Here is a 24,457-nt window from a genome sequence, read left to right as displayed (position 1 = left end):
TTAGGCGCTGTTTCCCCGCTTTAGTTGTCGCTGCTTTGCTGGTGGCCGGACGGTCTTCGCGCGAATTATGGAGGGCAGGGAGTGAAACTTTGACGTGGGCTCGGCTGGCTGGTGATAGAAACTCCCAGGTATGCATCGGCTCTACAAGCTCTTTCGGAGTCCCGTATCGCTTGCACCCTAAATCGTTTGTTCTACGGTAGCTTTGCTCTGTTCCTTCCTCTTTCTCTTTCTCTTGCTGTCACAAGCAGCAATTGTAGTATTTGCTGGAAAGCTGCTGCGAAGCTGGGATATTGCTTGCTTTTGCATCCCCCGGCTGATTTCCCTCCCCTCAATATGTTGAAATAGGAGATTGATACCTGTTAAGATAGAATGCTTGGCAGTCTTTCTGTTTTAAAATCGGCCAGGACTGAAGACGAAGACACGCTGCTCTAGCACTCTTTAAAACGTCCCTTGAGCAAACTACTGGGAATGGTGAGCGTGCTAATATTGTCATGCCTTGAACGTCAGATGGAAAAAAGAAGCTTAAGGTGAATTCAGTGTGGGAGAATTTGTTTAATCTGATTTAGCGACTAAGCATTCTCTTCCAGCAAAAAGAGGACACACGCGACTTCCTTCCTGGTAACTGTTTTGTTAATGTCTTTGGAAATGTTCAGTGACTCGAGAGGGGTGGGAAATGAGCTTTCCTATTCTGCACTGTTCCCAACCCCCCTTCCCAAATTTGCTCAAGTGGATGTTGAAGCTTCCTACACAATGCAGAACAAAAGACATTGGATTTTTGCCTCAAGAGTTTCAAAACGTTATTTGAACCAATAGTTTAACTGGTGCACAAAATGCCGTCATGATGCAGAAGATAAAGGTCCATTAGATTTGGACAGCAAAAAGCAAAAAACAACTATAGTGTGTGCAAATGACATTTATTAAACAGAGGAGCAAACCTTGGTGAGCTTGTAGAGTGCATTTTTAAATCTGTGATCTCCCTTCAAATCAAAACAGGCAAAATGTCTCCTTCAGGAATGGGGAAGATAAATTCTAAATGTTGAACTGAAATCATCAGCCAGAATGGTTGATGCTGGAAGTCAGTTGTTCAGAAACATTTTCTAAAGTGAAGCTGTATAGTTCTATTCTTGAATTGTAATTAAGGGTCTTCATTTTGCAATCTGTTTTTAAAGTTTTGCTTCAGAGTGGTCACTTTAGGATCATTGGCAAAATTGTCTTGGCTGGCTAAAATACCCCCCCACCCCCGGTGATTTTGGAATGTTGCTTCTTCTGATATTTGATTTCTGGCATTAATGAGATATCTAACATTTGAGGATAAAAATGTTGGGAACTCATGAAATTGGGTGACATTATTAAATCCTGTGAAAATCTGCATTATGACGCATTTGTAATATTTTGGGGTGTATAAGATTCTTAATTGTTCTTAGTATAATATTATTTGAATTTGATTTAGGATAAGAGGGTCCTCCCTCTGCCTCAAGAAGTTTCTTTTATATAATAGAATGTTTACTGTCTCTGCCCGATACTGTGAAAAGGAATGACATTTACTTCCTGTATTTTATGAATGTATTATTGCTATATAGTTCTTTGTTGTGTCTGTAGAACTGGACCCCAAGTCTATTGGCAGTCAGACAGATTGGCAGTCATAGATTTGAATTCTTATATTTTGCTGGCATTGTCATCACACTATAATACCAAAAGATTGCAAGGAAGGAAGAGTTGTCAATTCCATCTCATGCTTTTTTTACCTGAGGGTAAATTTAAGAAAAGCTAATACTGAATCTATGAACACCATGGTTCTCAAAGAATGTCTCTCCCACTTTCAGAAAAAGCAACTGCTATAAAAACAGTGATAATTTTATAGTAAGCATTTGATTATTTTGTAATTTGCTTTCTTAATGTTCCATTTATTTTTTCTTTATGTTCCATTTATTTTTGTGCTGCAAGGCTAATTAACTTTAAGCCATGTAGGGGATTGCATAAATAGCCTATACCAAGCATACCACAGTAATCTGTGTGTAAAAATGGAGTATGCTAAACAGCAGCTAAACTAACTTCACAACATCAGTGCACATCAGTGGTGGGTTCCTAACAGTTCGGACTGGTTCAGCTGAACTGGTAGTGGCTTGGCAGCTCGTGCCCGCCACGCCCCTGAACTGGTTCTCTGGCACTGCCATCGTGTTTTTCGCTTCTGCACATGGACAGAACAACTTTTATTGCACTGTGCATGCATGCACAGTACGCATCAAGCACCTGCAGCACACCCGCGAGCAAACCGGCAATAGTGCCTGCCAGAACCCACCCCTGATGCACATGTTGTAGAATGTGTTTGATCACTTTCTGATTTCTTATTCATTACTCACTAAATATTGAAATTATATTTTAGCGATATTATAATCCTTCAATGGTATATTAATATCACTATGTAATAAATTTCAACCTTGTTGCTATATAATGAAGAGATCAACATAATAAAATTTATTCAGGTAGCAAAGCCAAGCTACATAAAATATGTAATTTTTTAAGGTCACGAAATAAAGAGTAATGTTAAGGTTAAATTGTAAGTCTTGGTTGGAAAGAGACAAGACAGTGACTGACAGATTTGTTCATTAGTTGTATAGAAAACTGTCAAATCATAATGTTTTCATATTAGAGTCATTTCAGATGTTTTTAGTATTGTGCACTGTGTTTGCCATAAACAGGCACATCCTGTTATAGGTTTGTGCAGTATATAAACCCAACCCAAGGCTCAGAACATTTGTCACCCAAGCTGATGCACATGTTTACATAACAACATTTGTATGCTTTCTAGGAAAATTGGAATAAATGTCTCACTACCAATCAGTGGGAGAAAGCCTTCCAAACATAGAAATGGTCATTATAGTAAATTTAGGATAAAGTTCAGAAATTTCTGACAGAAAACAACTAGGATGCAAAATGCCAATTAAAAAAAATGAAGGCTAAAACTGCAGAACTATCACAAATTATACAAAAATGAAATTTCACATTCAAAATGTGGTTGCTATTTCTTCTTTAAAACTCATACAGTATAACATTTACCATTTTGTGTGGCTCAGAAATGCTAACCTCAAAAGTCAGAAAAAACGCTGAGCACAGTGAGCAGATATAATACCTAGAACAACTTTCCAGAATCTGCTGACTGCTATTGGCCATCTTAGGAGTTAGGGTAATTTATATCTATCATATCTAAGTGGCATTAAGTCAAAGGGAGGATGACTTTGATCTCCTTCACTTTGATAGTTGTGCCATAGTTGGGCATTTCCTTTATCTGGACCAACTAAAATGTCACAACAGTGTGCAAGCTTTCGAGTTCTCTTCCAGAATGAGAGTCCTGGAGAACTTGAAAATTTATATTTTCATTGGTGTTTAAAAATGTATTGCTCAGCTGTGGATTTCAAAATTTTTTATGATTGCTTTTACTAACTAAAGCAGTGGTTCCCAAACTTGGCAACTTTAAGACTTGTGGACTTCAACTCCCAGAATTCTCCAGCCAGCTCTGCTGGGAACCACTGAACTAAAGAGAGACAAATATTCAAGTGATGAAAAGGGGTTTACCACACAGGCTTCCTCTCCCTTTGTACACAAAACCTGGCTGAATCAATTCCTCCAACTGCCCCACCCCAGCTTTACCTCCCTTCAAAGTCCCCAAACCATAGTTCTTAGTTACAATTCCTGTTCTTCTCGCAGAGGCGGTAAAAAAAGTCCCAGCTTGCTCAAAAAGTTGAAACAGAACTTCTCATTGTGTTAAGTGTTCATTGGAATTCACCTGTACATTGTCTTGCATCCACAACAATGGAGGATTCTCTAGTCCAGCTTCGTATCTTTGACCTCAATTGCTGGTGAGTTTATCTTTTTCATTTGTTTGGGGGCAGCTTTGATCTGAACAGCTTTTTTTCATTGTGACTTATTTCTAAGATGCTATCAAGAGTTCTGAATTGTATTCATTACTTTAAAAACTGTGGTCCCCCTCCCCCCCTTGGGGTTTATAGTTGTTATCCCAAATCAGGTGCCCTGTCTTTGTGCTTTGGGATTTTAGTGTGTGATGTAGGTGTTAATTATTCCCTGAAGGCTGTTGGTTTCTCTTTCCTTCCTGTCCTGCTCTTTGGACCACAAGTTCTTAGTTATAATTTTACAATAGTTACAATAGAGTTTTGGTTATATGGGCCGCTTTGCCAAAATGATGGTGGAAGTGTGGATTAAAATTTAGCTACGATAATGCATATCTGAAAAGTTATTCAAACACAATTTTCCTCACATTGATTATTTCCTGTAGTGTACCTGTGATAATTCAACTTTATTTCCCCATTAAGCAGCTAAACTGCTTTAAATAATATAATTCTCATAAGTTTTTCCTACTTCTTCTTTACCCTTTAAGAAGTGTACCTTCTATCAGCTGACATCATTTCTGTGCTAGGTGCAGAACACACACTCCGAGCCAAAGATAAGTTATGGCATTTAATTAACAGACAGTTCCTTGGCAGCAAACCGGCACAAACAAGCTTGGGCAGCAGTCCAGCACAGATAAGGCTTGGGAGCAATCCAACCTGCCAAGCTCACAGTAATGTTCTCCGACATTTGTTCCTGTGTTGACTTCTGCAAGAGGAGCGTGTGCACAAGCAGTCTTTTTATAGTAATTTAATAACTGTAATTTAATAAATTTATATGGCGCCCAATCCCATAGGACTCCAGGCAGCTTACAAATACAAGAATGAAATAAGACTAAAATATAGGGAAAAGAGAAAAAACAGATTTAAAAACAACACACCATACACTCAAACCTAGATAAACCTCATTTATGGGGACAACAGCCCCAGGCCTGCCGGAACAGCCAGGTTTTAGTGGCTTTTCGGAAGGCCGAGAGAGTGGGAAGGGATCTCTGCAGGTAGATCGTTCCACAGGGCCGGAGCAGCCACAGAGAAGGCCCTCCCCCAGGGGGTCGCCAGCCGGCATTGCCCGGTCGACGGCACCCGGAGGAGTCCCAGCCTGTGAGATCTTATGGGCCGTTGGGAGGTATGTAGCAGGAGGTGGTCTCGCAGATAGCCAGGTCCTAGGCCATGTAGGGCTTTAAAGGTAATAACCAGCACCTTGAAATGTGTCCGGAGACCGATAGGAAGCCAGTGCAGCTCGCGGAGGATAGGTGTAACATGAGTGTATCTAGGTACACCCGATATCACTCGCGCGGCTGCATTCTGGACCAACTGTAGTCTCCAAACACTCTTCAGGGGCAGCCCCATGTAGAGCCCATTGCAGTAATCAAGCCTTGAGGTGAGGAGGGCATGAGTGACCATTCGAAGTGCCTCCCAGTCCAGATAGGGCCGCAACTGGTGCACCAGGCGAACCTGGGCAAAAGCCCCCCTGGTCACAGCCGACAGGTGGTGTTCTAATGTCAGCTGCGAATCCAGGAGGACACCCAAGTTGCGGACCCTCTCTGAGGGGTGTAAAATTTCACCCCCCAGGCTAAGGGATGGAATATCTGGACTATCCTTGGGGGGCAACATCAATAGCCACTCGGTCTTGTCTGGGTTGAGTGCCAGCTTGTTAACTCCCATCCAGACCCTGACAGCCTCCAGGCAGTGGCAATCACTTCCACCGCTTCGCTGAGTTGGCACGGGGCGGACAGATACAACTGGGTATCGTCCGCATATTGGTGGTATTTGATCCCGTGCCGACGAATGATCTCACCCAGCGGCTTCATGTAGATGTTAAATAGGAGGGGGGACAGGACCGAGCCCTGCGGCACCCCATATTTAAGGGGCCTAGGGGTTGACCTCTGTCCTCCTACCAACACCAACTGCGACCTGTCCGAGAGGTAAGAGGAGAACCACCGTAAAACGGTGCCTCCCACTCCCACCTCCCCCAGTCGTCGCAGAAGGATACCATGGTCAATGGTATCAAAGGCCGCTGAGAGGTCAAGAAGCACCAGGATAGAGGAATGTCCTCTATCCCTGGCCCGCTATGGGATAGTCTGGAGAGGAGCCTAAGGACCACCAGCTGAGTGCAATTACCTCCTGTAACTACGCAACTGTTCCTGACACCTAGTAGCTCTTCGGTGCCGTGCATCCAGGAACAACTCACTGCTGGTGTCGGGCTCACTCTCCCTTGCCTCCTCCCCACTGGTCCAAGGCTCAGGTGCCTCCTGGTGGCCAACCAGCCTCTCTGCACCCTGTTCGGAGTCGGAACTCTGTCCAAGGTCCTCCACATCCTCCAGAGCCGACTCATGGGGCCCCTCGCTGTCGGAGTCTGGTGGCAGCTCCAGTGGCTCCTGCTGGGCCACAACAGAAATGATTATTACACTTTCCAAAATGAGATGGGGTAACTGATCCATGTTGTACTGCCAGCCTCTGAATCCCAGTTCTACTATTTGCAAAACAAAACAAAATATTCAGAGAGGCTTTTTAAAAAAATTCCTTCTGTTGGGGAAAGTTCAAATTCCAGTGCTGACCTGGGTCTAGCTTGCAAATATAGCTGAGTGGTAAAAATTTAATTGCTCATCATGAGGTTGGGGTAGGATTCTGTTTTTGTTCCTGTTCCCTGAAGTACAAAAATATGCTTGTGTTTTACAGAGAACAATTCTTATTCCAATCAATTATTTTCAGTGTTAGTTCTCTGATTTCTAAAGTATTTTTTCATAAAATGCTGTGTTTTAAAAAGTTATCAGTTTCCTAACTGTACGTTAAAAGTTCAAAATCTCTTTTACCATAGCAGGATTCTTGATCTTCCTTCTAAAGCAGGTATATAGACCGGGTTTTGTTCTTCAGATTGTTGTTCCATTTCACCCGATGGGTTGCTTTTTGTAAAGATTTTTTTTAATCCTACCATTATTACTTTATAAGAAGGGGAACATACATAATATGCCTCCCTCCTTCCATTTTCTTCACAATAACCCTGGGAGGTGAGTTGGCCTGAGAGAGGACTGGTCCAAAGTCACCCAGTTAGCTTTTATGCCTAAAGTGGCACCAGAACTCACAGTCTCCAGGTTTTAAGCCAGTACCGTAACCATTACACCAAACTGGTTCAACATGCTGGCTTTCTAATTGATCTTAAGTGTATGTGCATAAATCAGTGTTTCTCAACCTTGGCAACTTGAAGATGTCCGGACTTCAACTCCCAGAATTCCCCAGCCAGCAGTCCAGGCAAAATAACTCCATCTAATGGTTGAGGTGTTGGGAGTAAACTGAGATCTGCTAGTTTCAGTTCAATTTACCTCATTGATGGGATAAAAGTAGGTTATACCTTCATAGACACTCACAAAAATGTTCTGGTAACAAATGCCACAAACAAATAAACAAAATTCTTTGGGGCTAAGATTAGCCCTTAATATGATGTTTCTTTCTTCACTATTTGTAAAGTATTTGGAATAAGCTGTGTCATGGTAAAAATCGCTTAAAAGCCAACAAACTGGAGAAGACTCACACATTAGTGATATTATTACTTGGTTAGGGGTTATAGTGAGTCACTTCTATTGTGCCCAGAAGTGATAAGAACAAGAGCCATAAGGTTACATTAATCTTATTTAGTAAGATGACTAAAAATAATTTGAGCATGTACGCATACTAGTAGATGATAACCACAAGCATATAATCCTTAGCTGTGAATACATTATAGGCACATTTCTAAAAATGCAGTATAATAGCCTTGATATGTTCAATCAAGGCTTTAATAACAAGCCAATCTGCATTTTACGGCAGGAAGGAATAAGTATCTTTGGTAGCCCATGTCTCTCGAGTCCTGTGTCCCCACAGGCACATGTTTTGTGACCAGGTAGTCTTTGACAGACACAGATTATCAAGGATGTTACTTGAGTTGAACAGTGCGAGACACATATGAAGTTAAAGGAACATGCAGTAATACTAATCTTATATAAGTAAACATACAAATTGATTCAATGCGAAGTATTCCAATCCACCTCAGTGGCAATCCTCACTCCTTTTTTCCTTTTCACTTTGTCTAGGGCTATCCGTTACCTGAGCAAATTGCGGCGAGAGCGTGTTGCATTGATTGGGGATGTCCTCAACCAGGAGGGATTTGACCTGGCACTCTTACAGGAGGTGAAGATTTCACATGCTAGAATGGAGCTGGTTGGAATAAAAAATGTGGTTTCAATCCTACTTCAACTGATGACATTACGTTTTCATACATGATGTTAAAGGCAGGGTTTCTTTTGTTGAAGAAACCATCATGGCCTGTCTCATACAATATCTAGTCACAAGGTCAAACTCAACAAATTATATCATGGCTTAGTGTAATGGGTAAATGCAGTCACTGGAAAGATGTGCCAATTTTTGTGATACAGATCAGAAGAGGCGTCCTTGCTGTGCTCTGGAGAAATCTTAAAGGATTATACACAGTTCCAGAGAAACATAACAAATGAAAGGGAGTTATTTTGGGACTGGCAATTAATTGAATATAAGCTTAGGGACCTTGGTCCCCAGATCAGCATGCCATTTTGTTACTTTTTTCACAGTCACTGTGATGATAGCATTTTGTTTTTCAGGTGTGGAGTGAAAAAGATTACCTCATGCTGCAAAAGAAACTGTGTATCCACTACCCTTCTTCCCACTACTTCAAAAGGTAAAAATGGAGTTCAGTAAATAAGTTTTCTTTTGTTTAACTTCACAATGGCATAGATATCCAGTTAATACAATTTAATAAGGCAGAAAAAATCTTCCTCGTTCAGAATCAGGAGACCTGATGGTGCAAATTCTGCCCACTGCTAGGAGTTCAATCCTGACTGGCTCAAGGTTGACTGAGCCAGATTGTTGGGGGCAATATGCTGACTTTGTAAACTTCTTAGAAAGAGCTGTAAAGCACTATGAAGCGGTCCCCCCCCCTCTCTCTATATATATGTCCGTGTGTGTGTATCTGTTGCATTTGTGCTGATAAAAAAATAAATAAAGGGAGACTAGTATAGATCTATTTCAAGCTATTTAGCTCTCATCAGCTAGCCATACCACACGACACAACTGCTTAATATGTAATACAGCACAGGTTCAAATCCCAGTAAGGGTATGGCTAGCTTCAACACTTGTGGAGAATTTTGCTGATTTTATCTGTGGTGCCTTTGATGTAACGGAGGAGGGCGATGCCATTCTGTGTCTCAGTTTTTGGGGTGAGTCTCCCTTTGCATTAGGTTGGTAATTGTTTTTCTTTGGAATCCGTTGGAGATTAATACATTTGTGAGAGTGTGTAATTCAGTTTTCAGGTTGTCTTTGTTGGCTAGGCGTTTGTTTCTAGAGATGAGGTTCTTGGCTACAGAGTTGTTCTGTGCAGGGTGGTGATGGGATTGTGCATTTAAGTAGCGGTTGGTGTGTGTTTTTTTCCCCGGTAGATGGTGTGTCCTAGGGAGCCATTGGGTTTTTTATAGATTAGGATGTCCAGAAAGGGAAGTTGGTTGTTTGCTTCTATTTCAATAGTGAATTGTATTTTGGGGTGTAGGCTGTTGAGATGTCTGAGGAAGTTGTCCAGTTTTTCTTTTCCGTATGGCGATAGATAGATAGATAGATAGATAGATAGATAGATAGATAGATAGATAGATAGATAGATAGTGTTCATTGTTACTGAGGATATATAAATAGAATCAATTGGGTGTAACGGGTGAAGTAGAAGTCTACAAACCAGGAAACTGAGTTCTAGCCCCACTTTAGGCATGAAGCCAGCTGGTTGACTTTGGGATAGTTGCTGTCTCTCAGCTGGAAGATGCCAGTTGGGAAGAGGTGGTTGAAAACTTCTAAACAAAGATCTGTGTTGGGTTGTCGCAGAGATTAAAAAGTCTTTTCCAGAGATTTTCTGTAAAAATATGTTTTCTTAACTATACCTAAACTTTATTGGACTTACCTTCCTAACACTGATTGTCCTTTGCTTATCAACTGAATGTCATAGTCCATGCCTACCAGGTGTGGCAAGTTAATTGAACAGCCTGAAAGTTTGTTTTAATGGGATGTGTCTCAATTGGGACTTGTTATGCTACTTGCTCTTGAAAATGACACCAAGGAACTTATTACTGGTTACTAAGGCTGTTTAGATAGCTTGCATGCAAATACAGCAGGATGTTGTGTCATACTCGCATCACACTAGGAGACCGGTTGAATTTCCTGTACTTCTTTGAGCCCTGTTCACTCTTAAGTAACTAAACCTCCAGATCTGCTATGGTATAAAACAAAAGAAATGATAAATATGTATATTGTATATCTTAAATGCAACTGATCAAGGAGCTGCTTAGTGTTTTTGTACAAATTTTGGCACATGGATCAGATAAATTGTCCTGTAATTGCAGATATACAGTGCAGGAAGTCTTTAATTCAGCTCAGAATTTCTTTTCTTTTCTTTTTTTTTTCAAAATACGTTTATTTCCATTTCATTTCATACAATCACATGTATACTGTGCATGACCGGGGCATATAACATTGAATAATAAACACAGCCCTCGCTTTCATAGACCATACCCCCCAAAATACAAACCCAATATGCCACCTTGACCCACCATACACCCTCTTTCACCCCCTCCAACTTACATTCTTCCTTCCAACATTCCCCTCTACTACCTACTTCCCCTCCCCCTCTATCGCTCCTCTCTCCCAATACATTCCCTCCCTTCCTTCTCCTCCTGCCTCCAATCCTCTCTCCCACCCTCGCTACCCCTCTTTCTTCTTTCACTCTACTCCTCCCTTCGGTGTATTTCTATTGTCTATCAATATATTCAGCTTGTCCTGTTTTTACACTACCATTAAAAAGCCACAGTATACAAGTGCAATCATGTGCTTTGAGATCTAAGACATATTATATTTCCCCCCTCCCCCTAAAACCCCACCTCCCTTTCCTCCCCCCGATTTCCCAGAGCCCGTACACGGTATAGCTTTTTAACAAACACAGTCTAAAGTATCTTAAAAACAAAGTAGAAGAAAAGGATCGAAAGGATCTCTGCGTTGAACTCAGCTTCTTACTGTTACCCAAACTTTAAACAGTTTAAGTTATTACTAATCTTAAGCATATGCTATCTGGAATTTCTTAGTCCCATATTTGCTTTGTGTATAGTCAATCCATTTTTTCCAGTCTCGTTTATATCTCTCGTTTGAGTGATCTTTATGATATGCTGAGATTTTTGCCATCTTGGCTAAGTTTATAACTTTCAAAGTCCATTCTTGAGTTGTAGGTACGTCTTCCTTCTTCCAGTATTGCGCCACCAACAGTCTTGCTGCAGTTATTAAGTACAGAACCAAATTAGTCTCTACCGCTGTAAAATCAGTACATATACCTAGTAAAAATAACTGAGGGGTGAATTTTATCCTTCTTTTGAAGATATTTTGCATAATCCACCACAGTTTTATCCAAAATGCCTTAACTTTTCGACATGTCCACTATATATGAAAATATGTAGCATCAAGGGAACCACATCTCCAACATTTAGGCTGTACATTCGGATACATAGAAGCGAGCTTTTTGGGATCTAAATGCCATCTATAAAACATCTTATAAAAATTTTCTCTCAAGTTTTGTGCTTGTGTAAATTTCACATTTCTTACCCATATTCTTTCCCATGTGTCCAACATTATTGGTTCCTCAATATTCTGTGCCCATTTTATCATACAGTCTTTAATCAGTTCCGTTTTGGAATCCATCTGTATTAATACATTATATATCCTCTTTATATGCATTAAGCTTTGATCTCTTATTTGTTTAAACAAATTATCCTCAACTGTTTCAAAGCCAGTTTTTTGGTCTATTTTCCACCTAGCCTGAAATTGGCCATACTGAAACCATGTCTGAACTACCTTCTCCTCTTTAAGTGTCTCTAAAGATTTTAATTGTAACACCCCCCCTTCTGAAGTGAGAAGTTGTCTGTAAGTGGTTCTATCATGTTTTTGTTCTATATTCATATTTTGAATTGCATGTCTAGGAATTGCCCACATGGGCAGCTTATCGTTTAGTCTGTGTTGATATTTTTTCCAGACCCGCAATAAAGCATTTCTTAAAATATGATTTTTAAAATTCTTATCTAATTTTTTGTTGAATAACAAATAAGCATGCCAACCATATACCAAATCATGTCCCTCAATATTCAATATTCTATCATTGGTTAAATGGGTCCAGTCACTGATTGCAGATAATGCCACTGCATCATAATATAATTTTAAATTGGGTAATTTCAATCCTCCTCTTTCACGTACATCTTGCATTATTTTCATCTTTACCCTCGGCTTCTTTCCTGCCCATACAAATTTGTTGATACCCTTCTGCCATTCTAAAAGGTTCGCATCTCTTTTAAGTATTGGTAACATTTGAAAAAGAAATAAAAATTTTGGTAAGATGTTCATGTTTACTGCCGCTATCCTACCCAGCAAGGATAGATGCAATTTCTCCCACCTTTTCATCTCCGTCTGTATACTATGCCAAAGTCCTTCATAATTATGCTTGTATAATTTCCCATTTGAAGTTAGAATGTTAACTCCAAGGTATTTGACTTTCTTAACTACCTCACATCCTAGCATCGCTCCTAATTCTTCCTTTTGTTTAGTGTCCATATTTATGGCTAATATTTTAGTTTTTCCTAAATTTATTTTAAAGCCAGAGACTTGACCATATTGATTAATTGTATTCATTAAGATCGTACTGGATTCCTGCGGTTGTTCCAATATTATAACCAGATCATCCGCAAAGGCGCGGACTCTATATTCTTGCTGTCTAATCTTGATCCCTTTTAAACCATCCAGGCCCCGTATTTTATTCAGCAATACTTCCAAAGTTATAATGAACAATAGTGGGGACAAAGGACAGCCCTGTCTTGTACCTTTTTCGATTTGAAAGGAGTCTGTTAAACTTCCATTGACTATGATTTGGGCTGTTTGCTGCTGATATATTGCAGCAATTGACCGTAAAAGACTATCTCCTATCTGCATTTTTTGCAATATCTTCAACAGGAATTGCCAATTAACTCGATCAAAGGCCTTCTCGGCATCCAAAAATATGAGTGCGGCAGGGATTTGATTATTCTTTCCCAAGTATTCTAAAGCATTAATGATTAATCTAACATTGCTCTTCATCTGCCTCCCCTGTATAAAGCCTGTTTGGTCGGTATGTATCAATTGTTGAATAACCACCATTAACCTATTTGCTAATACTTTAGTAAAAATTTTATAATCTACATTAAGTAATGAGATAGGTCTATAATTTTTTGGCTGGGTAGTATCTTGATCTTCTTTGGGTATCAACAATATAAACGCTGTCTTCCATGATGGGGGCACTTTACCTTCCGATTGAATTTTATTAAATAATTCTCTAAGAGTTTCTACCATTTCTAACTGTAAGTTTTTATAATAAACCACTGTTAAACCATCTGTACCTGGTGCTTTCCCTAACTTTAGTTGCTTGATTACCTGCAGGATTTCCCCAGAGGTTATTGGTTGATTCAACTTTTGCCTGTATTCTTCTCTAACTAGGGGGATTTTCTCTTTATTTAAATATTTATCTATGTCTAAACCCCTAATTTTGTCCTTCTTGTACAGTTCTGTATAAAATTCTCGAAATGCCTTTTGAATCTCCTCCTGTTGAAACACCTCCTTCCCTCTATAACGCAATTTGGATACGTTTTGATTTTTTCTTTTTTTCCTAATCTGGTAAGCCAACCACCTGCCGGGTTTATTTGCATTGCAAAAAGTATTGTGTTTTGCATATAATAAACTGGTGGCTACCTGGTCTGAAATCAGCATATCGAATTGGGATTTTAATATGGAGATTGCTTCCTTAGCCTTTATATCACCTGGATTTAATGTTAGTTCCAACTCTTTCCCTTTAATTTCCTCTTCCAATTCTTTTCGTTTTTGCCCTTGTTTGTGTCTATGTATTTTGTTTATATTCATCAATACTCCTCTCATATACGCTTTGCTTGCATCCCATACATATTCCATAGATGTACCCTTATTCATGTTAAGAACAAAGTATTCAGATAACAACTTTTTACAATCATTAATATACTTTTCATATCTAAATAAATTTTCATTCAACCTCCAAGACCTTCTTGCCTGCACTACCCTTCCCAGTTTGTCCTTTGCTTATCAACTGAATGTCATAGTCCCTGCCTACCAGGTGTGGCAAGTTAATTGAACAGCCTGAAAGTTTGTTTTAATGGGATGTGTCTCAATTGGGACTTGTTATGCTACTTGCTCTTGAAAATGATACCAAGGAACTTATTACTGGTTACTAAGGCTGTTTAGATAGCTTGCATGCAAATACAGCAGGATGTTGTGTCATACTCGCATCACACTAGGAGACCGGTTGAATTTCCTGTACTTCTTTGAGCCCTGTTCACTCTTGAGTAACTAAACCTCCAGATCTGCTATGGTATAAAACAAAAGAAATGATAAATATGTATATTGTATAACTTAAATGCAACTGATCAAGGAGCTGCTTAGTGTTTTTGTACAAATTTTGGCACATGGATCAGATAAATTGTCCTGTAATTGCAGATATACAGTACAGGAAGTCTTTAATTCAGCTCAGAATTTCTGTTGCTAAGCGAGGCAGTTGTTAAATGAGAGTTGTCCCATTTTACATTTTTCTTGCTAATCATTAATTGAACCAGGGGTGTGTTCTGGCCGGCTTTACTGCCGGTTTGCACGTGCGCGTACATGCACAGTTCAATTAAAATTGTTCTGCACATGCGCAGAACTAAAAAAATAAAATAGCAACAACGGCGACCAGGGAACCGGTTCCAGGGACTCAGGCCCCCATACCACTAACAGTTTGGCCAAACCAGTCCGAATCGCTAGGAACCCATTTCTGAATTGAAGCACTGCAGTTTTTAAGTTAGAAACATAGTTGTTAAGTTACTAATACAGTTGTTAAGTGAATCCGGCTTCCCCATTAACTTTGTTTATCAGAACGTCACAAATGGTGATCATATGACCCAGGGACACAGCAACTATCATGTGACCATGGAGATGCTGAAACGGTTATAATTCTGAAAAACGGTCATAAGTCCCTTGTTTCAGTGCCGTTGTAACTTTGAATGGTCACTAAACAAACTGTTGTAACTGAAGCACATGTGTACATCCGATGTATATGTAGCTGTTGAAACTGCAGTTCATGGCAAGCTTCAATTTCTGGTGGTTTTGTAAAAGGTCGCCCCTTTCTCAGAGAGCCAGCCATAATTCCAAACATTCTAATTGCTGATTTTTCTCTGGAAATCTTTACCTGTGTTTCCCACAGAGTTATATTCCAGAAAGCTCAGCTTTAGGTTCATATGGCGGGTAGGAATGGAGTCCTGTTCTCAATCAGAGATATAAAAACCCCTCCTTATTTTCAATCCTGAGAATCAACTCTACCTGCCAAAATTTGGTGGCAAACTGACAGATAATGGTACAATTGTTTGCAAAAGCCAGATAAATTAAACGCATAGAGCTTCCAGTAGTCTTAATGCTCCCATTAAATTTTGAAAAATCCAAGAAACGAGAGAAAGAAGTGGGGATTCTTGCCTCACTACTCCCAGTGACATTGCCACTCCCAGAACTTTGGCAACTGACAAAAAGTCTGATCCCAAACTCTCAAAGACTACCCACCATAGGGAAAATAATAATTTGGTATCTATTCTTCTGCAGTGGAGTGATCGGCAGCGGGCTCTGCATCTTCTCTAAACATCAGATCCTGGACACCTTTTTGTATCAATATTCTGTGAATGGTTACCCATATATGGTGAGTAATATGCTTAGGAAAAAGTCCAAGGCACACCTATTTCTACTGGTGAACTCATTGTTTCAGTTTTGCCCTTGTGTTTTATGTGTGCGTTTTTCTTTCACAGTTCCAGCATGGAGACTGGTTCGCTGGCAAATCTGTGGGTCTTATAGTGGTAAAGATCCAGGGCATTATTTTCAACGTCTATGTGACTCATGTGAGCATTTTTATTTATTTTATTTTGTTCCACTTTAAAATTATGAAAGCTTCTCTCAAATCCCTCATTGAGTACTTAGAGCAAGCTATCAAAATAACTAAATCATGTGGACAGGGATGAAGCGTCTAGACTTTCCATCTTTTGACTTGAGTTAGGAAGATTCCATCTTCATGAATTCATACCCTCAGTAATACCTTGCTGTCGGGTTCCACATCTTCCTGCACAAGTGGCTGTTTTGAATCTTGATATCTGGAGTAGGCAAAATTCTGTGTGCAATAGCAATAGCAATAGCAATAGCAGTAGACTTATATACCGCTTCATAGGCCTTTCAGGCCTCTCTAAGTGGTTTACAGAGAGTCAGCATATTGCCCCCAACAATCTGGGTCCTCATTTTACCCACCTCGGAAGGATGGAAGGCTGAGTCAACCCTGAGCCGGTGAGATTTGAACCGCTGACCTGCTGATCTAGCAGTAGCCTGCAGTGCTGCATTTAACCACTGCGCCACCTTGGCTCTTGTGCCTAGACAAAGTGTGGTTAGTCTTTAGTGCTGCAGATCAAGGGGTTTGCACTGCTATTAGAAAACTCGAGCAAGATTTCTGAAAAGGAGGAAGACGGAACAAATATGTACTGTTCACTGTTTTGGGTGTATATGAATGGAACCAGTTTGGTATAGTGCAAGGATCAGCAACCCATGGCTCTGGAGCCACATGTGGCTCTTTCATCCCTCTGCTGCGGCTCCCTGTTGTCAGTCAGCTCCACAATTGATAGGGCTTTCGGTTAGGATAGAGGAAAAAGGATGCCCCGCTAGGAGGAGACTTTATGGTGGGGGAACCGGACTTCCGATTGGCAGAGGAAAAAGGATGCCACACTAGGAAGAGACTCTATGGTGGGGGAACATGACTTCCGATCAGCTCCAGAATTGAATGGGAGGCTTCCGGTTAGGACCTTTGTGGCTGTTTGAGTGTTTAAGGTTGCCGACCCCTGGTATAGTGGTTAAGATACCAAGCTAAAAACTGGGAGACTGTGAGTTCTAGTCCTGCCTTAGGCATGAAGCCAGATTTGGGCCAGCCACTGTCTCTGTCATATGAAGAAGTTGGTAGCCAATCACTTCTAAAAAATCTTGCCAAGAAAACTGCTGGGACTAGTCTAGTGGATACTAGGAATCAATACTGACTCAAAGGCTCCCCTCCCCCCCAAAAAATAAGATATCAGATATTTGTTTCTGGTGTGTTTAAATAGTAACATTTACATTATTTCTGATTCTGGAGACCAAGCAGTCATTAATGCTAAGATTATCTACCAGTAATCTAAGATTAATCAAACAATTCTATCAAAAAGTCCATTTTTATCATAAAACTTTCAGGAAGAAGCTGATGGTGTAACTCACTTTCTTTCCACCTTTCTCTCGTAACCACAAACCAAGATTTTTTTTCTTGTTATTTTATATTTAGCAGCTAAAATGAATGTGGAAATAATGGTTGTGTAATTTCATAGATAATGCACATGTATGCTTTTTATATATTGATTCCCCCCCCCCCCCAGCTCCATGCTGAATATTCCCGAGAGAAGGATACATACCTGCCCCATCGAGTGGTTCAGGCCTGGGAACTTGGCCAATTCATACAGTAAGTACTATAGCTGTAGGATTCAAAAAATGTTTGTGCTGTATTGGAACCCAATGATAGGTGCTATGCCACTTGTTGTGCCCCCTGTGTCCCCTTAAAGATAACTTAAGTTAGCTAAAAATTAAAAAAAAAATAGCTCAGGAGAAGCTCAGTTTATTTCATGCCCGTCTTGAGAAGGATGTTTATTCATCTGTATATATATATATATATATATATATATAAGCCAAATACCACTCACTCATCACAAAATCTCCAGAACTGTAAAGCACATATGTTCCTCTGGGCTTTTAGGTGCTTGCTAAGAAAGGATTTTTCAGAAGGACCATCAGATCATCAGTATTTCATATATAATATTTTATTAACATGCGTCGATGCTAAGGAGTTAGACGTTCTACTCCCCCCTCCCCACCTGAAAGGAACTCTGTTCCAACTGCCAGTTGCCTTATATGGGCGTGGCCAGCGCATGACTTATCCGGCCTGCAGGCTGGCCCGATCACATGGTTTCGTAGCGAAGCATGGGTATCCAACTAGTTAGAGATAAATTTGATATAACACCGTTCATATCTCTCGCTTCAAAAAGCTCCTCTCTCTTGTTTTGTGATGCTCTCCCACCTTTCCAGGCATACCTCCAAAGGAGCTGATGTGGTGCTACTTGGAGGGGATCTGAATATGCACCCAGAAGATATTGGCATTCGGCTATTGAAAGGATGGACAGGGCTGCAAGATTCCTTCATAGTCGCAGAGAAAATTAAAGTGAGCCTCTTTGCATGCACATTAAGTACATGAATATCTCCACATCTGATATTGTCATTGAGACTCAGAAACAATTATTTCCCTCATTCAAAAGCTTAATGTACAGTGATCTGTTTTATCCATTTCACTGTCTCCCTTTTTGTTCCCCTAAATTTAGATTTCTGCAATGGAAATCCAGTTCACCTCTTGCATTCTTGCTGCTGTTCTAAATGTTGTGTTAAGAGTCTCTGTTGTCTCTGATCTTCTCAGGGCTGTAAAGATGGTTGTACCCTTGTGCCAGCCAACTGCTACATCAACAAGAAAGAATTGCAGTGTTATCCCCAGGGGATTCGTATTGACTATGTTCTTTATAAGGTACGTGCAGGTTAATCTCTAGAAAATAGAGACTGAACAAAGTGTTATAGAGAGAGCTTGGGAAGCAAGTGAGAATGAAAGCTCTCATTTGAAAAAAACTTCCCACTGAACAAGGCAGCTGCTGCATGTTTTCATCTTCATCCTTTGGTTCAGCTACTTGTTGTTTACTGATGTGTTCATATGACAGTTGCTCTCAGAAGAGAATAGGGATGTGGTGGCTCAGTGGCTAAGATGCTGAGTTGTTGATCAGAAAGGTCAGCAATTTGGCAGTTCGAATTCCTAGCATGATTCGCTAGTGAGCTCCAGTTACTTGTCCCAGCTTTTGCCAACCTAGCAGTTCGAAAGCACATAAAAATGCAAATAGAAAAATAGGAACCATCTTTGATGGGAAGGTAACAGCGTTCTGTGCACCTTCAGCGTTTAGTCATGCCGGCCACATGACCACAGAGACGTCTTTGTGTGCAGAAGCTTCTGTGCATGCGCAGAAGCGTCCAGGTGGGTAGGTGGAGCCTCCCGCCGCCGCCACCACCGGTTCACCCGATTCAGGCCGAACTGGCAGAAACCCACCTCTGGGCAAGATAAAGGTAAAGGTAAGGTTCCCCCACACTTGTGTACTAGTCGTTCCCGACTCTAGGGGGCGGTGCTCATCTTCGATTCTAAGCTGACGAGCCAGCGCTGTCTGAAGACATCTCCGTAGTCATTGGCCGACATGATTCAACGCCAAAGGCGCACAGAGCACTGTTCCCTTCCCACCAAAATGATCCCTATTTTTCTACTTGCATTTTTTATGTGCTTTCGAACTGGTAGGTTGGCAGAAATCTTAAGTCAGAGCTGTCTTCCTTTCAGAGGCAAGAAGCTATGCATTGCTGAAATCTGGATATATGGTAGGGGATTTTAAATGGCAGTTGTTGACATTTAAGATTAATTAAAGTAGATAAAAATTAGCCAAAGGAACAAACTACCAGGAGATGCAGTAGAATCACATTCCTTGGTGATATTTACCTTTGTGGACAGATTATATGGCAACAAGCTTCAAATAGAGTGAAATTTTCCCTAGGGTAAATCTAGTTCCTTTTGGACATTTCAAACAGCGTCTGTTTTTCTAAAAAGATAACATTCCATTTTTTTCCTGCATTATAAGAAATGGTGTGCATAAGCGCACCAGTGTGCCTACCTTCCCTGTCCTACTGTCCCATTCATATGTACTCTTTTTATGTGTTTATAGCTATGTTTTGCTTATTTATATCCATTTATTTGCGCCATTTTTTCATGTGTTTTCATACTTGTTTTCTCGTACTTGTTGACAAATAAAAAAAAAGTTAATTGTAGCTCATAATCTAGATATAACATTTGGGAGGGGCCACTGTTTCTTTAGTCATGCTGTCTGCAGGTAACAAAGAGTTTGCCATCTTGACTGTCCTTCCTTACAGGGCTCATCTCAATATGATATTAGATGCAAGATTCATGAAACTACCACAGGAACCGCTCCTGGCAAGGATTTCCCTTACTCTGACCATGAAGCTGTCAACGTGACCCTCTCTGTAGTCCAATCAAACAAAAGTGAAAACAATCTTCCAGTTGGTGAGTGTTCAGATTTCATTGGTTTCCCACAAACAGCAAAAGCAGCAGGAACAGAGAATGTGTGGCCTGCCAGTTAATGCTGAACCACAATGACCATCGTTCCTAGAGAAAAAGGCTATTATTGAGTGATTCTTGGAGCTGTAACATTAAGCAGCATCTGGAATCTCCAGATTCCTTATGCTTCTGCAAGAGGGTTCTTAGCATGTTAGACAAAAGGCAGCATGCAATGACTTTCTTGCGAGCTAATTCACTTTTTAAAATTTGCAGCATAACAAATATCCACGTTTATCTTCGGCAGCTTCATCTCCTCACCTTCTTTTGGTTTCTGTCTTCAGGGGAATATAGTGAATTGCTTTATGGCCTAATTGCTCTAACATTCTGGGATTAACTAGCTCCCCGCCTGTCATAGCAGTGCTTCTGCCAAAATTGACTATACCTCCTTTAAAATGTACTTGTTAACTAATCAACAACTTTAGCTAAAACTTTAGCTGGCAATTTCTTGCGATCAACCCAGACTTGATTTTCTCTCTGGTTTCTTCTTACTGTGGATGTCTCTGCTGAGTATATCAGTGCTTTGTTATATAATTCTATTTTTCAGTAATCATCAATTAGCACAGAGCCTGGCTAGGGCTCCTAAATCTTTGCTTGCTTGCCGATTGTCTTCTTCTCTTGCTTGGAATCTCTTGCAAGAGCACAATTAGTCTCTGCCAGCTTATTCAGCTCATTCAACTCTATCCAAGCTTGTGTATGAAAAGCCTCTTACCATATCCCGTGTTTGGTTTGAAGTGATCCCTCTCATAATTACAGTTTGTGGTATCTAGGACAGGGGTCTCCAACCTTTCTGCTCGGCAGACCTGTGGAGTCAGCGGTGGCAGGATGGGGAGAGGGGATGGTTTGCATGTGTGCGCATGCGCCACTTTTACAAATGCAGTTTTGAACGCCCAGGCCCACCACTTCCCCTGGTTCTGGTTGCGAATGAATTGTATCCCAGCACTGGGCCACCAACCCTGGATCTAGGAGATTGTGTAGCAGGATAGCAGATGCTATTTACTATCTTTTCTACTTTGTCACAGCCTATATAATTATTCATCTATAACAGTGATGGCGAACCTTTTTCGCCTCAGATGCCAAAAGCACGTGCGCGCGTCCTATTGTGCGTACTTGCATGCCCATCCCCATAATTTAATCCCTCCACCCGTGCCATGCCCCTTCTGCATGCACGTGTGATCCCCCGGTGGGCCCGATAGCTCCGTTTTTCGCCCTTCCCAGGCTCCAGAGGCTTTCTAAGAGCCTGGGGATGGCAAAAACGGCCTCCCCCACCCCTGGAGGCCCTCAAGAGGCCAGAAACAGCTCATTTTCCAACTTCCAGTGGGCCCAGTAGGTCCATTTTTCACCCTCCCCAGGCTCCAGACGTTTCTGGGTGGCTTCCCTGAAGCCTCCAGAGGCCGAAAAACAGCCCAACGCACAAACTGGAAGTTCATTCCCGAACTTCCTGTTTCCGTGTTGGGTGGTGTTTCACCCTCCAGAGACTTCAGGGGGCTTCCCTGAAGCCTCCGGAGGGTGAGAAAGGGCTGAAAATCAAGCCCGAAAATCAGCTGGCCAGCATGCGCATGTGCACTGGAGCTGAGAGGGCAACACCTCGTGTGCCATAGTTTCGCCATCACGGATCTATAATTTTCTACCCAGGCACTTATATAAAGCTAATTTCCGGGATAGCTGGATCTCACTGTGTAAAATTAACAGCTTCGTGTGGCTGAAGCTGACCATTCTCTTTGCTTTTAGAGCCAGTTCTGGTGGATGTCTTGAACGAAGCCCGTCTGGAGGTGCAAGTGGGGTTACATTCAGCAAAACGGCAGCAGTACTTCTGTGGCCGCATGGCTGTCCTGGCTCTTTTCCTGCTGGTCATACAAGGAACCATGGCAATGAGTTCCATGTTTGGTGGAGCTCTGCAGCAGACCTTCCCCAAGTTCTCCTTCTCTTTGCTCAATCTACTCTCTGTGTCAGTCCTGCTTATCTCAGCTGTGCTGTATCTCTTCCACATCATTGAAGTGAAGGTGCTGCAGGGAACCGAGGAACAGATGCGGGTGGGGCTGCAGACGCTCCAGGACAAATTCAATAGCAGGTGAAACATTGGATGGATGGATGGATGGTATGGACCAAGAGACTGAGCAGAGGTGGGAATAGCAAGTCCCTCTGTGATTCCCAGCAATAACAGTTCCCTGGTTTTTAAATAAGGAATGGTAGCCTTTGATACTGTAAAGGTAGTGGTGTTAATAGGCTGAATTTTTGAGCAGTAACATTTTTAAGGATCTTTTTTGTGCTGATTTTGATGGGTGGATTTTGAAACTAACCTGGCTATTTAAAAAACAATTTTTTAAAATCATAAAATACTGTTTTAATAGAATTAAACACATACTGCTCTGTTAAATTTGTACTGAAAAAGCAGGCAAAAACAGATGCGTAAAATAAAATATTTCTAATTGTACACAGCTGCTTTTCCTACAATAATGTTTTCAGCTGTACTAAGTAAATAGCACCAATTATTGATGGAAATCTGTTTTTCGTATGTAGCTCCCGTTCATTGACAGGGAAACAAAAATGGAAGCTAGCAGAACGAAAGCTGAATTGTCAACTGAATAGGTTTTACAAGTAGTCCTTGAATTACAGTCACAACTGGGACTGGGACTTCTATCCCTAAGCAATGTGGTCATTAAGTGAGTCACTATGTGGCCAACCAATTTTACTTTTGCCATGGTCATTAAGCAAATCCAGTTTCCTCAGATTTGCTTGTTGGAAGCTATCTGGGAAGGTCAGAAGTGGCAATCAGATAAATACCTCCCGGTTGCCTAATGCCTGAATTATGATCATGTGGCCACAGATGCTATGAGAGTCATAAGTGTGAGGACAAATTGTAAACAACTTTTTTCAGGGTTCTTGTAATTTCCAATCGTCATTAACCGAATGGTAAATCAAGGACTACCTGTATATAAATTTGTTTTATAACAAACCAGCCTATTTATGTTAATGTTTGTTCACACTCTCCAGGTTCTAGAGCAGATGGCTGTTCTCTAGCACTATTAGCTGAGTTACTTGAATAAGATAGGCAAGGGATTCTATCTCCATTTACACATGAAGTTTTGTTCTGTCTTTAACAGTTCATGTATGAATGCGACTGCAATTGGGATATGAGTCTTTTATAAAACTGCAACTAGTCATCCGTATGAATAGATCGGGGCCATGCTTCAGGGATTAGGTGGTATCTTTAAAATTTGGGGAGAGTTTAAGGAATGCAATGAGTGGGTCTAGTTTTCTTTTTCTTTTGAGGTAGGAAGAAATTCTTTGACTCTTGTTTTTCATGGTGTCACCTTGCCTGAGGAATTTCAATGGTCAGGCTCCGGGAACCATAAAATGCTCCACCTGCCCTTGTGAGAAAGAAGAGCTGCTATATCCAGGAGTGTTGTGTTTGGCTAGTTTGCGTCCACTTACAACCCTGAGACATTGCATGACAGTTTTGGCCTTCCGTGACTCTTCCCGTCACAGGTAGTCAGATGTTATTCTATGTTAGTGATGGCTAACCTTTTTGTCCTCGTGTGCTGAAATCACGCAGACGCACATGACACCATGTGTGCATGCGAGTCCACACCCATAATGCAATGTTCCCTGCCCCCCTGTGCATGCACGTTCCCCCGTGTTCCCCACACAAACATGCGCGCAACCCTCCCCCCGTGCCCCATTTTGGGCCTAGCAGGCCTCCCTGAAGCCTCCTGGGACCAAATATGAGTTGGGGGGCACCCATTCCCCCCCTACATGACCCCAACACATCACACACACACACCCTTGCGCATGCATCTCCCGCATGCACGGCAGAGACCTGCAAATCAGCTGGCCAGTGGGAGGAGTATGCAGATGTGTGGTGGACCTGAGCAGAGCAACAGCTTGCGTGCCCGCAGAGAGGGCTCCACATGCCACCTGTGGCGCGTGTGCCATAGATTTACTACCACAGTTCTATGTGATTCAAACATTTTGCTGGAATTGAACACACAAGTCTTTAGATTTTGTGTACAGTGCATTAGCTTTAGGAGCTGTCCAGTTCCTAGTGCTTAATTGTTGTAGGAAGGGATATATTCAGAATATCATATATAGTCCACCTTTCCTTAAGTTCACAGAGAAGAGCAATACATGTTACCTTAGGTTATAACTCCTCTTCTCTCAAAAGCATCAGAGTCCAATGTAACCAAAATCTGAA

The 24,457-nt window shown here is 41.2% G+C and overlaps 1 protein-coding gene across 1 annotated transcript; it reads left to right on the top strand.

Annotated features, from left to right (window-relative positions):
* SMPD2 (sphingomyelin phosphodiesterase 2) lies at nt 1-22,696 on the top strand. Its single transcript, XM_087719895.1, has 11 exons — nt 1-128; nt 3,706-3,857; nt 7,970-8,066; nt 8,513-8,589; nt 15,609-15,702; nt 15,809-15,898; nt 17,441-17,523; nt 18,144-18,276; nt 18,526-18,630; nt 20,061-20,211; nt 21,994-22,696. Exons 2-11 carry the CDS (start codon nt 3,811-3,813, stop codon nt 22,335-22,337), a joined length of 1,221 nt encoding a protein of 406 aa, XP_087576021.1. The 5' UTR covers nt 1-128; nt 3,706-3,810; the 3' UTR covers nt 22,338-22,696.
* The last annotated feature ends 1,761 nt before the right edge of the window (nt 22,697-24,457 follow it).

The sequence above is a fragment of the Thamnophis sirtalis genome, unplaced genomic scaffold (assembly GCF_051295495.1).
Source record: "Thamnophis sirtalis isolate CommonGarterSnake01/CBP01778 unplaced genomic scaffold, rThaSir2_p1.2 scaffold_7, whole genome shotgun sequence".
In the NCBI taxonomy this organism is placed as follows: Eukaryota; Metazoa; Chordata; class Lepidosauria; order Squamata; family Natricidae; genus Thamnophis; species Thamnophis sirtalis.
Note: the sequence above shows the minus strand (reverse complement) of the source record. Positions and strands in the feature narration are given on the sequence as shown.

Coding starts and splice junctions, on each gene's coding strand:
- SMPD2 (XM_087719895.1), top strand. CDS start 3,811: ATGGAGGATTCTCTAGTCCAGCTTCGTATCTTTGACCTCAATTGCTG. Junction 8,590..15,608: donor TCTTCCCACTACTTCAAAAG/GTAAAAATGGAG, acceptor ATTCTTCTGCAG/TGGAGTGATCGGCAGCGGGC. Junction 20,212..21,993: donor TGAAAACAATCTTCCAGTTG/GTGAGTGTTCAG, acceptor CTTTGCTTTTAG/AGCCAGTTCTGGTGGATGTC.